Source organism: Ammospiza caudacuta, chromosome 25 (assembly GCF_027887145.1).
Source record: "Ammospiza caudacuta isolate bAmmCau1 chromosome 25, bAmmCau1.pri, whole genome shotgun sequence".
NCBI classification, from domain to species: domain Eukaryota; kingdom Metazoa; phylum Chordata; class Aves; order Passeriformes; family Passerellidae; genus Ammospiza; species Ammospiza caudacuta.
The window spans coordinates 5766745-5780190 of NC_080617.1; the positions used below are offsets into that span (position 1 = coordinate 5766745).

At 46.7% G+C, this 13446-nt stretch overlaps 1 protein-coding gene across 3 annotated transcripts in view; it reads left to right on the top strand.

Annotated features, from left to right (window-relative positions):
• Nucleotides 1-1574: 1574 nt before the first annotated feature.
• The window catches only part of NFYC (nuclear transcription factor Y subunit gamma), a 30035-nt gene continuing 18163 nt past the window's right edge, over nucleotides 1575-13446 (top strand). For 2 of the 3 annotated variants that reach the window (XM_058819975.1, XM_058819978.1), the window contains exons 1-2: nucleotides 1575-1792; nucleotides 12504-12613. In XM_058819975.1, the coding sequence (XP_058675958.1) occupies nucleotides 12512-12613 (102 nt within the window). In that variant the 5' untranslated portion in view covers nucleotides 1575-1792; nucleotides 12504-12511. Of the gene's footprint in view, nucleotides 1793-6971; nucleotides 7090-12503; nucleotides 12614-13446 lie in introns of those variants that run through there. The other variant, XM_058819976.1, reaches the window with a different exon arrangement.

Here is a 13446-nt window from a genome sequence, read left to right on the forward strand (position 1 = left end):
TTCCTCCCTGAAATTGTGAGGATCCACAGGATGAAACTGCCCCAGGGAAAGGGATCCTGGAGGATCTTTGGGATGGGATCCCTGCAGGAAAGGAGAAGGCAATTCCCAAATGAGGGGCTGGGAATGAGGCAGCAGCTCCAGCCCTCTGTGGCTTTGAGGAAAAGTTTAAAGGAAAATATAAATCCCCTCATTTTCCTCATGAAAATATAAATCCCCTCACTAATTTTCCTCATTATTCCCATTGGATCTCATTCCAGAACTAAAGAATTTCAGGGGAACATCAAGGCAGCCTTTTCTTCCCCTCCCTTTGGTGCTGCTTTTGGGTTTTTTTCCTGATTATCAGATTCCTCGAGTCTCCACTTAGATAGAAAAAGCATCTCTAATTCCTTTATCTATTTAAGTCGATTTCAGGAATATTTTTCTCCCACAGTGTGAACAATCAGAACTCTGTGGTCTCCCAGATATGTAAAATAGTTCTTTTTTTTCTTTTGTGGGCAGATATACTTAAGCTACATAATGGGACGCTGAGAGTGAGTCAACTCAGGAACACTGGATATATTTAAATTCCATTTCAAACTAACTCCTATTAAAAAAAAATTCCCAGAAAATGCCAAATCCTGGTGTCAAAAAAAGTTCATTGCAACTGACACACAGAAAGCATTTATATGCAACATCTTTAACAAGTTTATTTACCACGCAATTTATTACGAGGATACTTGACAGAGAAGCAAACAAGCTTGGAAAACATCACAGTATTTATTTTTATTTTTTTAATAAAGCAGGAAAAACACTGCAAAACTAAATACGAGGCCTAAAGGTGGACAGATGGGGGTTTAGGACAGGACAGATCTATGACAGAACAGGAGTCTGGCTGCCTCTCAAGGCACTGCCGCTCCTGAGATGCCTCCACGTTTGTCCTGGTCCCTCACGGTTTGTCCTGGTCTCTCATGGTTTGTCCCTGTCCCTCACCGTCCATCAAGTTTGTCCCTGTCCTTCAGTTTGTCCCCGTCCCTCCCGGTCCCTCAGGTTTGTCCCGGTCCCTCTCGGTTTGTCCCGGTCCCTGCCGGTTTGTCCCCGTCCCTCATGGTCCCTCAGGTCTGTCCCCGTCCCTCACGGTCCCTCAGGTTCATCCCCGTCCCTCACGATCCCTCAGGTTCGTCCCTGTCTCTGCCTCTTTGTCTCGGTCCCTCAGGTTTGTCCCCGTCCCTCACAGTTTGCCCCTGTTTCTGTCCCTGTCCCTCCCGGTTTGCCCCGGTCCCTCACGGTCCCTCAGGTTTGTCCCCGTCCCTCACAGTTTGTCCCTGTTTCTGTCCCTGTCCCTCCCGGTTTGCCCCGGTCCCTCACGGTCCCTCAGGCTTGTCCCCGTCCGTCCCTATCCCTCAGGTTTGTCCCCGTCCCTCATAGTTTGTCCCTGTTTCTGTCCCCGTCCCTCCCGGTGTGCCCGAGTCCCTCACGATCCCTCAGGTTCGTCCCCGTCCCTCACGGTCCCCCCGCCCACTCCCGCCCAAAACCGCAAATCTCGCGAGATCTCCGCCGGGTCACGCGCCCGCGCGCGCCGCCGCGGCCCAGCCCGGGGAGGGGAAGGGACGGGAGAGGGGGGGAACGACAAAAAAAGGGCGGAGCCTCCGCCCCGCCGCCTCACGGCCCCGCCGCCATCTTGTTTCTCGGCCGCTCGGCGCTCACTCCGCTCCGGCCGCCCCCCTTTTCCCCCCCCCCCGCCTCCCGCCGGCCGCGCCGGAGGCAGCGCGGGCAGCGGGCGGAGCAGGCGGAGGTCGCGGCGCCGGCCGCCCCGGTGAGTACGCGGGGAGCGCGGCGGGGGGGAGGCGGCGGCGGCGGCCCGTGAGGGGGCGCGGGGCGGGGGCGGCCCGAGGGGTCCTTGCGGCCCCCCCTCAGCAACGGCCGCGTTGCGATTGGCTGGGCCGCGGCGCGCGCGCTGATTGGCCCGCGAGGGGGAGGCGGGCGCGGGGAGGTGGGCGCTGATTGGCTGGCTGGGTGCGGACCGGGGAGAGGACAGCGAGCGGACCGTTGTCCCGCGCGGGCGCTGGGTGGGGGGGGCGGCGGGGCCGGGGCAGGCCCGGGCGGGCTCGGGAATGGCGGAGCCCGGAACCCCCGGCCTGAGAGCCGAGATTCGGGGTGGCAGCGCCCAGGACCCCCCGGTTTGAGAGCCGAGATGCGGGGCTGGCAGCGCCCGGGAACCCCCAGGCCTGAGAGCCGAGATTCGGGGCTGGCAGCGCCCGGGAACCCCCAGGCCTGAGAGCCGAGATTCGGGGCTGGCAGCGCCCAGGACCCCCCGGTTTGAGAGCCGAGATTCGGGGCTGGCAGCGCCCAGGACCCCCCGGTTTGAGAGCCGAGATTCGGGGCTGGCAGCGCCCGGGAACCCCCAGGCCTGAGAGCCGAGATTCGGGGCTGGCAGCGCCCGGCACCCCTCGGTTTGAGATCCGAGATTCGGGGCTAGCAGTGTCCGGGATTCCCGGCCCGAGAGCCGAGATTCAGGGCTGGCAGTGCCCGGAACACCCCGGGTTGAGAGCCGGGATTCGGGGCTGGCGGTGCCCGGGATGTCCGGGCCGTGAGCTGAAATTCGGGGCTGGCAGCGCCCGGAACCCGCGGCTCGAGAGCCGAGACTCGGGGCTGGCAGTGCCCGGGAACCCCGGCCTGACAACCGGGATTCAGGGCTGGCAGTGTCCGGGGAACGCGCTGCCCCACGGCCGGCGGGCAGAACAGAGCGCGGAGGCCTCTCGGTGTTTTCCCGGTGGGATTTACCGGGCCTCCACACGGGATGTGCTCCCTAGAAGGGTCCAAACCAAGGTGGATAAAGCCTTGAGCCTTTGGCTTTAAAGCTGATGAGCTTTAGGGTCTCTTTCACCCAAAGCGTTCCTGGTTCTGTGATTCCAAGGCAGGTTGCGATCCTGAGAAGTCAGCGGGTAAAGAGGAGCTCGGATGTTCAGGTTTAATTTGAATTTAAGAAGGAATTCTTGGCTGTGAGGGTGGTGAGGGGCTGGAATGGATTTCCCAGAGCAGCTGTGGCTGCCCCTGCATCCCTGGAAGTGTCCAAGGCCAGGTTGGAGCACCCTGGGACAATGGAAGATGTCCCTGCTATGGCAGGAGTGGCACTCGGTGATTTTTCTGAGTGATTTTTTAGTGAGTGGAACATTTTCCATGGATTTGGGAATAAATCTTCCCTGTCTCCATTGCTGAGCATGCACAATTCAAAGCTCATGAGCTCCTCCCTTTTTCCTCCAGTCCTACAAACCAAACCATCAAACTTCCTTGCCAACATCAGAGCCTTTCCTTAGGATTTTCCTAAAATGAGATTTTGGTTTTGGACTGGGCTGTTCCTGCTGGGTGTGTTTGTCCTCGTGCTGTGTGACAGCCTCAGCTCGCTTGGGCGTTGTGGTGACAACAGTGTCACAGCAGGGACAGGATCCCAGGAATTCCTGGAAGTGCCTCAGTGACAGCTCCAGGGGGTTGAACATTCCTTTCTCCCCTTTTTTTTCCCAGAAGTTTTTTCTGTAATTCATGGAATAGTTGCAGTTGGGAGGGACCTTCCACTGTCCCAGGTTGTGCCAGCCTGGCCTTGGGCACTGCCAGGGGTCCAGGGGCACCCCAATTTCTCTGGGAATTCCATCCCAGCCCCTCCCAAGAAAAAATTCATTCCCAAATTTAATCCAGACCCTGTGTGATTTCACAGCAGCAGCTGCAATGATTGAAATAAACCCTTTAGGCTTCCCAAATTAATTTAGTGTTTTTTTTTTTTTTTTTTCTCAAATAAACCCTTTAATGTAGGACCTCCCAAAATTAATTTGGGGAGTTTATCCCCCAAAAAATAAACCTGTTATTGTAGGGCTCCCAAAATTAATTTGGGGGTTTTACCCTGCACAAATAGACCTTTTAGTGTAGGGCCTCCCAAAATTTATTTGGGGTTTTTATCCCCCACAAATAAATCTGTTACTGTATGATTCCCACAATTAATTTGGGGTTTTTACCCTGCACAAATAGACCCTTTAGTGTAGGGACTCCCAAAATTAATTTGGGGTTTTTATCCCCCTACAAATAAACCCATTATTGCATAATTTATTTGGGGTTTTTATCCCCCCACAAATAAATCCATTACTGTAGGGTTCCCAAAATTAATTTGGGGTTTTTATCTTCCTCATAAATAAACCCTTTACTGTATGACTTCCCAAAATTTATTTGGGGTTTTATCCCCCACAAATAAACCCATTACTGCAGAACTTCCTATAAATAACTCCTTTACTGTAGAACTTCCCAAAATTAATTTGGGTTTTTTTTTCCCCCCACAAATAAACCTTTTATTGTAGAACTTCCCAAAATGAATTTGGGGTTTTTAATCCTCCTACAAATAAACCCATTAGTGCAGAACTTCCCAAAATGAATTTGGGGTTTTTATCCTCCTACAAATAAACCCATTAGTGCAGAACTTCCCAAAATGAATTTGGGTTTTTATCCTCCTACAAATAAACCCATTAGTGCAGAACTTCCCATCATTAATTTGGGGTTTTTCCCCCTCACAAATAAACCTGTTACTGTAGGGCTCCCAAAATTTATTTGGGATTTTTATCCCCCACAAATAAACCTGTTACTGTAGGGCTCCCAAAATTTATTTGGGGTTTTTATCCCTCTACAAATAAACCTGTTAATGCAGAACTTCCCATAATTAATTTGGAGATTTTCCCCCTCACAAATAAACCTGTTACTGTAGGGCTCCCAAAATTCATTTGGGGTTTTCCCCCATCACAAATAAACTCGTTACTGCAGAACTTCCCATAATTAATTTGGAGTTTTTCCCCCTCACAAATAAACCTGTTACTGTAGGGCTCCCAAAATTTATTTGGGGTTTTTATCCCTCTACAAATAAACCTGTTAATGCAGAACTTCCCATAATTAATTTGGAGTTTTTCCCCCTCACAAATAAACCTGTTACTGTAGGTCTTCCCAAAATTTATTTGGGGTTTTTATCCTCCTACAAATAAACCCATTAGTGCAGAACTTCCCATAATTAATTTGGAGTTTTTCCCCCTCACAAATAAACCTGTTACTGTAGGGCTCCCAAAATTCATTTGGGGTTTTCCCCCATCACAAATAAACTCGTTACTGCAGAACTTCCCATAATTAATTTGGAGTTTTTCCCCCTCACAAATAAACCTGTTACTGTAGGTTTTCCCAAAATTTATTTGGGGTTTTTATCCCCCACAAATAAACCTGTTACTGTAGGGCTCCCAAAATTTATTTGGGGTTTTTATCCCTCTACAAATAAACCTGTTAATGCAGAACTTCCCATAATTAATTTGGAGTTTTTCCCCCTCACAAATAAACCTGTTACTGTAGGTCTTCCCAAAATTTATTTGGGGTTTTTATCCTCCTACAAATAAACCCATTAGTGCAGAACTTCCCATAATTAATTTGGAGTTTTTCCCCCTCACAAATAAACCTGTTACTGTAGGGCTCCCAAAATTCATTTGGGGTTTTTATCCCTCTACAAATAAACCCATTACTGCAGAACTTCCCATCATTAATTTGGAGTTTTTATGCCCCCCACAAATAAACCCTTTATTGTACAGCTTCCCAAAATGAATTTGGGGTTTTTATTGCCACGAAGAATTATTAAACCCTCTGGGAGCAGCTTTAGGACCCCTGGGATGTGCCAGGGCCCAGGAAAATGTGTTTGGGCAGTCAGAATTCCACAATTCCAGGCAGACATTCCCCTGTTTTGCAGGAAAGGTGCTGCATTTGTTTTTCATTCCACCCAAAGTGCCTTACATAACTCCAATAGTCAGAATTCCACAGCTTCCAGGCTGTTTTTATCTCAGGAATGCCACAGGAAGAGAACACAGTGTATTTATTTTTATTTAAGGCCATGTTTTAACCAATTGTATTCCCCCAAATCATCAGGAAGATTTATTTTTAAATTAATCTCTCCTCGTTATCAGATTCAGAGTGATTTAATCTGCAGGGCTTGGCTGTGCTTCCCAATATTTTTCTCCTTGGATAATCCTGTCAGCAGGAAATTATAGAATTATAGTTTGGAATTAGAGCTGGAAATCCATGGTGGTGATGTTGATAAAATTGGGATTTCTGCATTTAGAGATATCCCATAATATATATATATATATATATATAATATGTAATATATAATATATAATAGATATATGTAATATATAATATGTAATATCTAACATATAATATATATGTAATATATAATATATAACATATAATATATAACATATAGTATATAGTATATAGTATATAGTATATAATATATAATATATAATATATAATATATAATATATAATAGGAGACATAATAGAATATATCAGGAAATATATAAAAATAATAATATATAATATAATGTAATATATTATACTATCATTATATAGTATAATATAGTATAATTAATGTAATATTAATATTATGTAATATATAATATTATAATATATATAATATCAGGGGATAGATATAATATAATATAATATAATATAATATAATATAATATAATATAATATAATATAATATAATATAATATAATATAATATAATATAATATAATATAATATAATATAATATAATATAATATAATATAATATAATATAATATAATATAGGGCTCGGAGCACGTGCGGCCCCGCGCCCCGCCGGGAAGGTGTGGCGGGAACCGCCGTGAGTGACAGGCGCGCCGCCCAATCAGCGGCCGTCCACTCCCGCCTCCTCAGGCGTTTGAATAGGAGGCGAGGCGGCCAATCGGGGCGGGGCTGGGGGGCGGGGCTTGCCTGACCCCTGCGGCCGCCGCTCAAGGTAACTTTAAAGCAGGAAGCGGCCGGCGAGGCTGCGCCGCGGCGCCGACCAATGGGCGAGCTCGACCGCGGGGCGCGCAGCCAATGGGAGAGCTCGAGCGCGGGGCGCCCAGCCAATGGGCGCGGGCGCGGGGCGGGCCGGGCGCGCGCAGCGGGGCGCGCGGGGCCGCCGCCGTTAAAGGGGCCGCGGGCACGGCCCGGCCCGGGGGGCCCCGGCGGCTCCGGGGGTCACTCAAAGACAAAGCCATGGCGGGGAACCCCCGGCCGCGGGCACGGCCGGCGGTGAGTCCTGGGCGCCGCCGCTACGGCGGCGGCGGGGGAGGGCGGCCCGTGCGCCGGGGCCAGGCCGCGGCGGCGGGGGATGCTCGTGCGTGCCGGTGCGGGGTGGGGGGGGGGCGCGGCGGGACGTGGTTAAACCCTCAGCGGTTCAACCCTCAGCGCTCCGCACCGAGCCTCCCGCATCGCCGGTAACACCGTGAGGGCAGCGCTGAGGAGGGGGCGGACAAAGCAGCGGGGGTGCCCCGAGCGCGGCGGGGGCTCCGCGGTGCCCTTGGCCCGGCCGCCATCACCTCGCGGGGCCGGGGGGCGACAGCGGAGCCGCGGCACCCCCGAACCCCTCAGCGGTGCTGGCGGCTCTTTGTTGTCGTTTTAGTGGGGAAATCGGTACCGAAGGTCACGGGGGGAGCGGGGCTCGGAGGATCTGAGGGGTTCCGTGGTCCCGGTGAGCCCCGGGCCGGGCGCGCTCCGCTGCCGGCCCCGGCTCAGCCCCAACTTGGAGCGGGGCCTGCACGAGTGACCTTGAAATGCCAGCGCTGCGAGCCGGCACTCTGAAGGACAAAGTTTGTTTGCGGCACTTTGGACCGAAAAAAAAAAATAAAATTAAAAAAAAATAAATAAAAGAAGAAGGGAAAAAAACGGAGCCGAGGGCATCAAGGACATGGGGATAGTCCCGGTTTGGATTAAAGTTGGGTTTGTGAGCGCTCTGTGGGTGTTGCTGCTCTTCCCAGGGTGACAAATCTGAAAAATCACATTTTGTTCCTCTCTTTCTTGAGGTTAAAAGCGCTGCTTTGTGTAATTAATAATAATTAATTGCTAAAACTTCATGGAAGGGTTTTAGGGTGAGGGTGCAGGGCCTTGAGGCTGAGCTTTGCCTCCTGTCAGGCTCTGCTGAGCTTTGAGTTTGGGATTTAATTCCAAATTAACGCTGCCAGTGCCTCATCCCGGAGTTATTTTATTACTTAACATGATCACACTTTCAATAAAGAAGGAAATAAGAGCAGAAATATCCCTAAAAATCAGATTTTAATAATTTAGGGAATGTTGGAGGAACTTCTGGAGCCGCCTGTGGGGATTGGAGAATTCCCCGTGAGCATGAAGGTCATTGTCAGCATCTTGAAGCAAAAAGAAGAAATTTCAATTTATTTCCTTAAAAAATAATTTCTTTTTTCCCCTAGAATAATTAATTTCCCTAGAAATAGGGATTTATCCAGCTTTTTAAGTGTTGGCAGTGTATTCAGCAACCTACAGAATAAAAAATTCAAATGAAAATCTTAATTCCACCCAAAATTTGGAGTATTTTGCTGCTTTTATATTTCAGGAATAATCAGTTCTGCTCGATCTTTTTAGGTCAAGAGCAGCAAGAAATCTGGAAATGGATTTATTAACAAATAAATTATTTATTTATTAATTTTTTTTTATTATCATTTCGGGTTTTTTTTTTATTTTTTCCAGCTTTGGAGGGGTAGGAAGGGCCCATTTTAAGGAGTGAGTTTGGATTTTTTTAGTTTTATTCTCTATATGAGTTGGATTTCTTTAGTTTTATATTAAAATTTGCCCCATAAATTGGATTTTCAACTTTATTCTCTGCATGAGTTTGATTTCTTAATTTTATCCCTTATAATTTGGATTTTTTAACTTAATTCTCTAGGAGTTTGATTTTTAATTTTATTCTCTAAAAGTTTGATTTTCTCCTTTTATTCTCCCTATGAATTTGATTTTTTTAGTTTTATTCCCTATAATTTGATTTTTTTAACTTTATATCCCCTATAATTTGGATTTTATCCCCTATAATTTGGATTTTTTACCTTTATTCTCCAGAAGTTTAATTTTAAATTTAATTCTGTAGAAGTTTGATTTTTTAACCTTTATTCCCTATATAAATTTGATTTTTTAAGTTTTATTCTCTCTAAATTTAATTTTCCACCTTCATTTCCCAGCACTTTGCTTTACCTATAAATTTCAATTTTTAATTCCTCCTCAAATTTTAACCTGGAACTTTTTAATTATGATCAAGAATAATTTAATTTTTATTTCAGAGGGTTAAAAACCCTTCAGGACATTTCCAGAGCATCCTGGGAGATAAAAAAAGAGATTTTTTAGGAGTTATTCCCAAAAGTTGAAGGGATTTTCTTGGATTTTCTATTTTTTTCTCAAATCGGAGCAGGATAAATTTCCAAATATTGGGAATTTAGGATTTGCTTGGCTTCTTACACATAGGAAACTTGGTAAAAATTTAAAATCACATTTAAAATTAAATTAAATTTTAAAAAATTAAAATTTGTGCCACTGCCCTCACTGGATGGGCAGTGACATTCCCTGTCTGCAAATCCTTTTAAATATTTGGATAATTTTCCAAATATTTGGAAATTTTACATTTCTTTGCTACTTACACAGGGGGAACTTGTTAAAAATTTAAAATCATGTTTAAAATTTAATTAAATTAAAAAAAAATTTAATAATCATTTTTAAATTTTAAATAATTTTTTAAATGCCCTCACTGGATGGGCAGTGACATTCCCTGTCTGCAAATCCTTTTAAATATTTGGATAATTTTCCAAATATTTGAAAATTTTACATTTGTTTGCTACTTACACAGGGGGAACTTGTTAAAAATTTAAAATCACATTTAAATTAAATGAAATTTAAAAAATTTAAAGCTTGTCCTCACTGGATGGGGGCATTTTCCCCATCCCACCTCCCTTGGGACCTGGTGATTTCCCAAGGAAATTACTCAGGTTGGAATTGCAAGCTCTGAGATTTTGGGATTTTATTTGGGATTTTTCCCTCGGGTTGTGACAGATTTTCCAAGCAGCTCCATTTGGCTGCTCCCCCTTCCCAGAAAAAGCAGAAAAAGCAAAAAATAACCCAAAAAATCCCAACCAGAGGCTCCTTCACGCTTCCTTTGCTCTCCACGAAGCGAAACCCTCGCAGGTTCTGTCAGGATTTGGGAGTTTTGATGTTTTGATGTTTGCCAGAGGTGTCGTGCTCTGGTGGGTGGAAAATCTGCAGCAGCTGTTGGGATGTTCCTGGGATCAGCAAAGCTTCAGCTTTTCCTGCTTTTTCTTTTTCTGGAAAAAATAAAATTATTTCCTGCCTGGAGAGGATGGGTTGGAGGTGAATTGTGGTTTTCCTGAATGCCGGGATGGTTTGGGTTGAAGGGAATTCCATCTTCTCCTGTCCCAGGGTGCTCCAAGCCTGGCCTTGGACATTTCCAGTGATCCAGGGCAGCCACAGCTTCTCTGGCAGAGCTTTTCTCTCATCCCCTGCTGGATTTTTGGGAAGATTTTTGTTTCCTTCAGAGCTGTGTCCATGGATCTCCTCGTTGGGGTTCTCCCAGCCTGGATCTGGATGATCCTTGAGGAACCTTCCAGGATATTCCAGCTGAGCTGAACCATCCAAAATCCAAAATCCAGGCTGGGATAATCCCAATGAGGAGATCCATGGACGCAAATCTGAAGGAAAAAACTTCCCAAAAAACAGCAGGGAATGATGGAAAAGCTTTCCAATGGAATGAGAACATTCCCAAAGCTGCCAGAGCTCCAGGAAGGTCTGGACACCACTCCTAGGGTTCAGGGACTGGATGATCTTCGAGGATCCTTCCAGGATATTCCGGATGTTCTGAACCACCCAAAATCCAAAATCCAGGCTGGGAGAGTCCTGATGAGGAGATCCATGGACGCAACTCTGAAGGAAAAAACTTCCCAAAAAACAGCAGGGAATGATGGAAAAGCTTTCCAAGGGAATGAGAACATTCCCAAGGTTCTCAGAGCTCCAGGAATGGTTGGACACCACTCTGGGGATGCCCAAGGTCTGGATAATCCTTGAGGAACCTTCCAGGATATTCCAGCTGAGCTGAACCACCCAAAATCCAAAATCCAGGCTGGGAGAATCCCAATGAGGAGATCCATGGACACAACTCTGAAGGAAAAAAAAAACCTTTCCCAAAAATCCAACCCTGCCAGTAGGGAATGATGGAAAAGCTTTCCAAGGGAATGAGAACATTCCCAAGGCTGCCAGAGCTCCAGGAATGGTTGGACACCACTCTGGGGGTGCCCAGGGTCTGGATGATCCTTGAGGAACCTTCCAGGACATTCCAACTATGCTGGGATGGGCTGAACCACCCAAATCCAGGCTGGGAGAATCCCAATGAGGAGCTCCATGGACACAACTCTGAAGGAAAAAACTTCCCAAAAAACAGCAGTGAATGATGGAAAAGCTTTCCAAGGGAATGGGAACATTCCCAAAGCTGCCAGAGCTCCAGGAATTGTTGGACACCACTCTGGGGGTGCCCAGGGTCTGGATGATCCTTGAGGATCCTTCCAGGACATTCCAGCTGAGCTGAACCACCCAAAATCCAAAATCCAGGCTGGGAGAATCCCAATGAGGAGATCCATGGACACAGCTCTGAAGGAAACAAAATCCTTCCCAAAAATCCAACCCTGCCAGTAGGGAATGATGGAAAAGCTTTCCAAGGGAATGAGAACATTCCCAAGGTTCTCAGAGCACCAGGAATGGTTGGACACCACTCTGGGGGTGCCCAGGGTCTGGATGATCCTTGAGGAACCTTCCAGAATATTCCAGCTGTGCTGGGATGGGCTGAACCACCCAAAATCCAGGCTGGGTGAATCCCAATGAGGAGATCCATGGATGGATGAAGGAATGGATGAATCCATGGAAAGATGGACAGGATGGATGGATGGATGGATGGATGGATGGATGGATGGATGGATGGATGGATGGATGGATGGATGGATGGATGGATGGATGGATGGATGGACAAAGGGATGGATGGACAAAGGGATGGATGGACAAAGGGATGGATGGATCCTTGGAGGGATCCATGGATGGATGGACAAAGGAATGGATGAATCCATAGAGATCCATGGATGCATTAAGGGATGAAGGAATGGATGGATCCATGGAGAGATGGACACATCCATGGATGGATGGATGGATGGATGGATGGATGGATGGATGGATGGACAAAGGGATGCATAAATCCATGGAAGGATCCATGGATGGATGGACAGATAGAAGGAAGGATGGATCCATAGATCAATCCATGGATGAATGGAGGAAGGAATGGATGGATCCATGGTGAGATGGACACATCCATGGATGGATGGATGGATGGATGGATGGACAGATAGAAGGATGGATGGATCCATAGATCAATCCATGGATGGATGGATGAAGGAATGGATGGATCCATGGCTCCATGGCTCCAACCTGGCCTTGGACACTTCCAAGGATGAGGCAGCCACAGCTTGTGTGGGAAATCCATCCCAACCCTTTACAGGAAGGAATTTCTTCCCAATCTTTAACCTAAACCCATCAGTTTGAAACCACTCCTGGCTGTTCCTCCTCCTGTTTCTTTCCTGGTTTTTATGGGTTTTTCCTGGTTTTCTCCTCTCCAGGTGCCAGGATGTCCACGGATGGTGGCTTTGGCACGGGGAACAGCGATGCCCAGCAGAGCCTGCAGAGCTTCTGGCCACGGGTGATGGAGGAGATCCGCAACCTCACCGTGGTGAGCACCCCAGGGCTGGGATATTCCCAGAAAAAAATGGGAAAAATCTCAGCTTCCTGCTCTGGGATCTGGGAATTGGGAGTTTTATGGGATAAGGGGGGTTAGGAAGTGAGGAATAATCAGGCAGGGGGGATAGAAATGGAATTGTAGTAGGGTCATAAAATCATGGAATGGTTTAAACGCTTGGAAAATATCATCAGGACAGGAATTCTGAATTAAAATAGAACCATGAGCATCTCCAGGGCTGGGATATTCCCAAAAAACAGGGAAAATTCCCAGTTTCCTCCTCTGGGATCAGGGAAATTGGGAGCTTCCATGGGTTTAGGAAGTGAGGAATAATCCCTCAGCCAAGAATCTCAAAAAAACCCAAAAACAATGGTGATGGAATTGTAGCAAAATAAAAAATCATGAGATAGTTTAGCTTGGAAAAGCTCTTCAGGGTTTTATCTCTGTCCCTTGGGAACTGGGAATTAAAATAGAACCATGAGCATCCCCAGGGCTGGGATATTCCCAGAAAAAATGGGAAAAATCTCAGCTTCCTGCTCTGGGATCAGGGAAATTGGGAGTTTTATGGGATAGGGGGGTCAGGAAGTGAGGAATAATCCCTCAGCCAGGAATCTCAAAAAATCAAAAAAAATGGAGATGGAATTGTAGCAGAGTCATAAAATCATGGAATGGTTTAGTTTGGAAAATATCATCAGGACAGGAATTGGGAATTAAAATAGAACCATGAGCATCCCCAGGGCTGGGATATTCCCAGAAAAAAATGGGAAAATTCCTGTCAAAGTTCAGCTTCCTGCTCTGGGATCTGGGAAATTGGGTGATTCTATGGG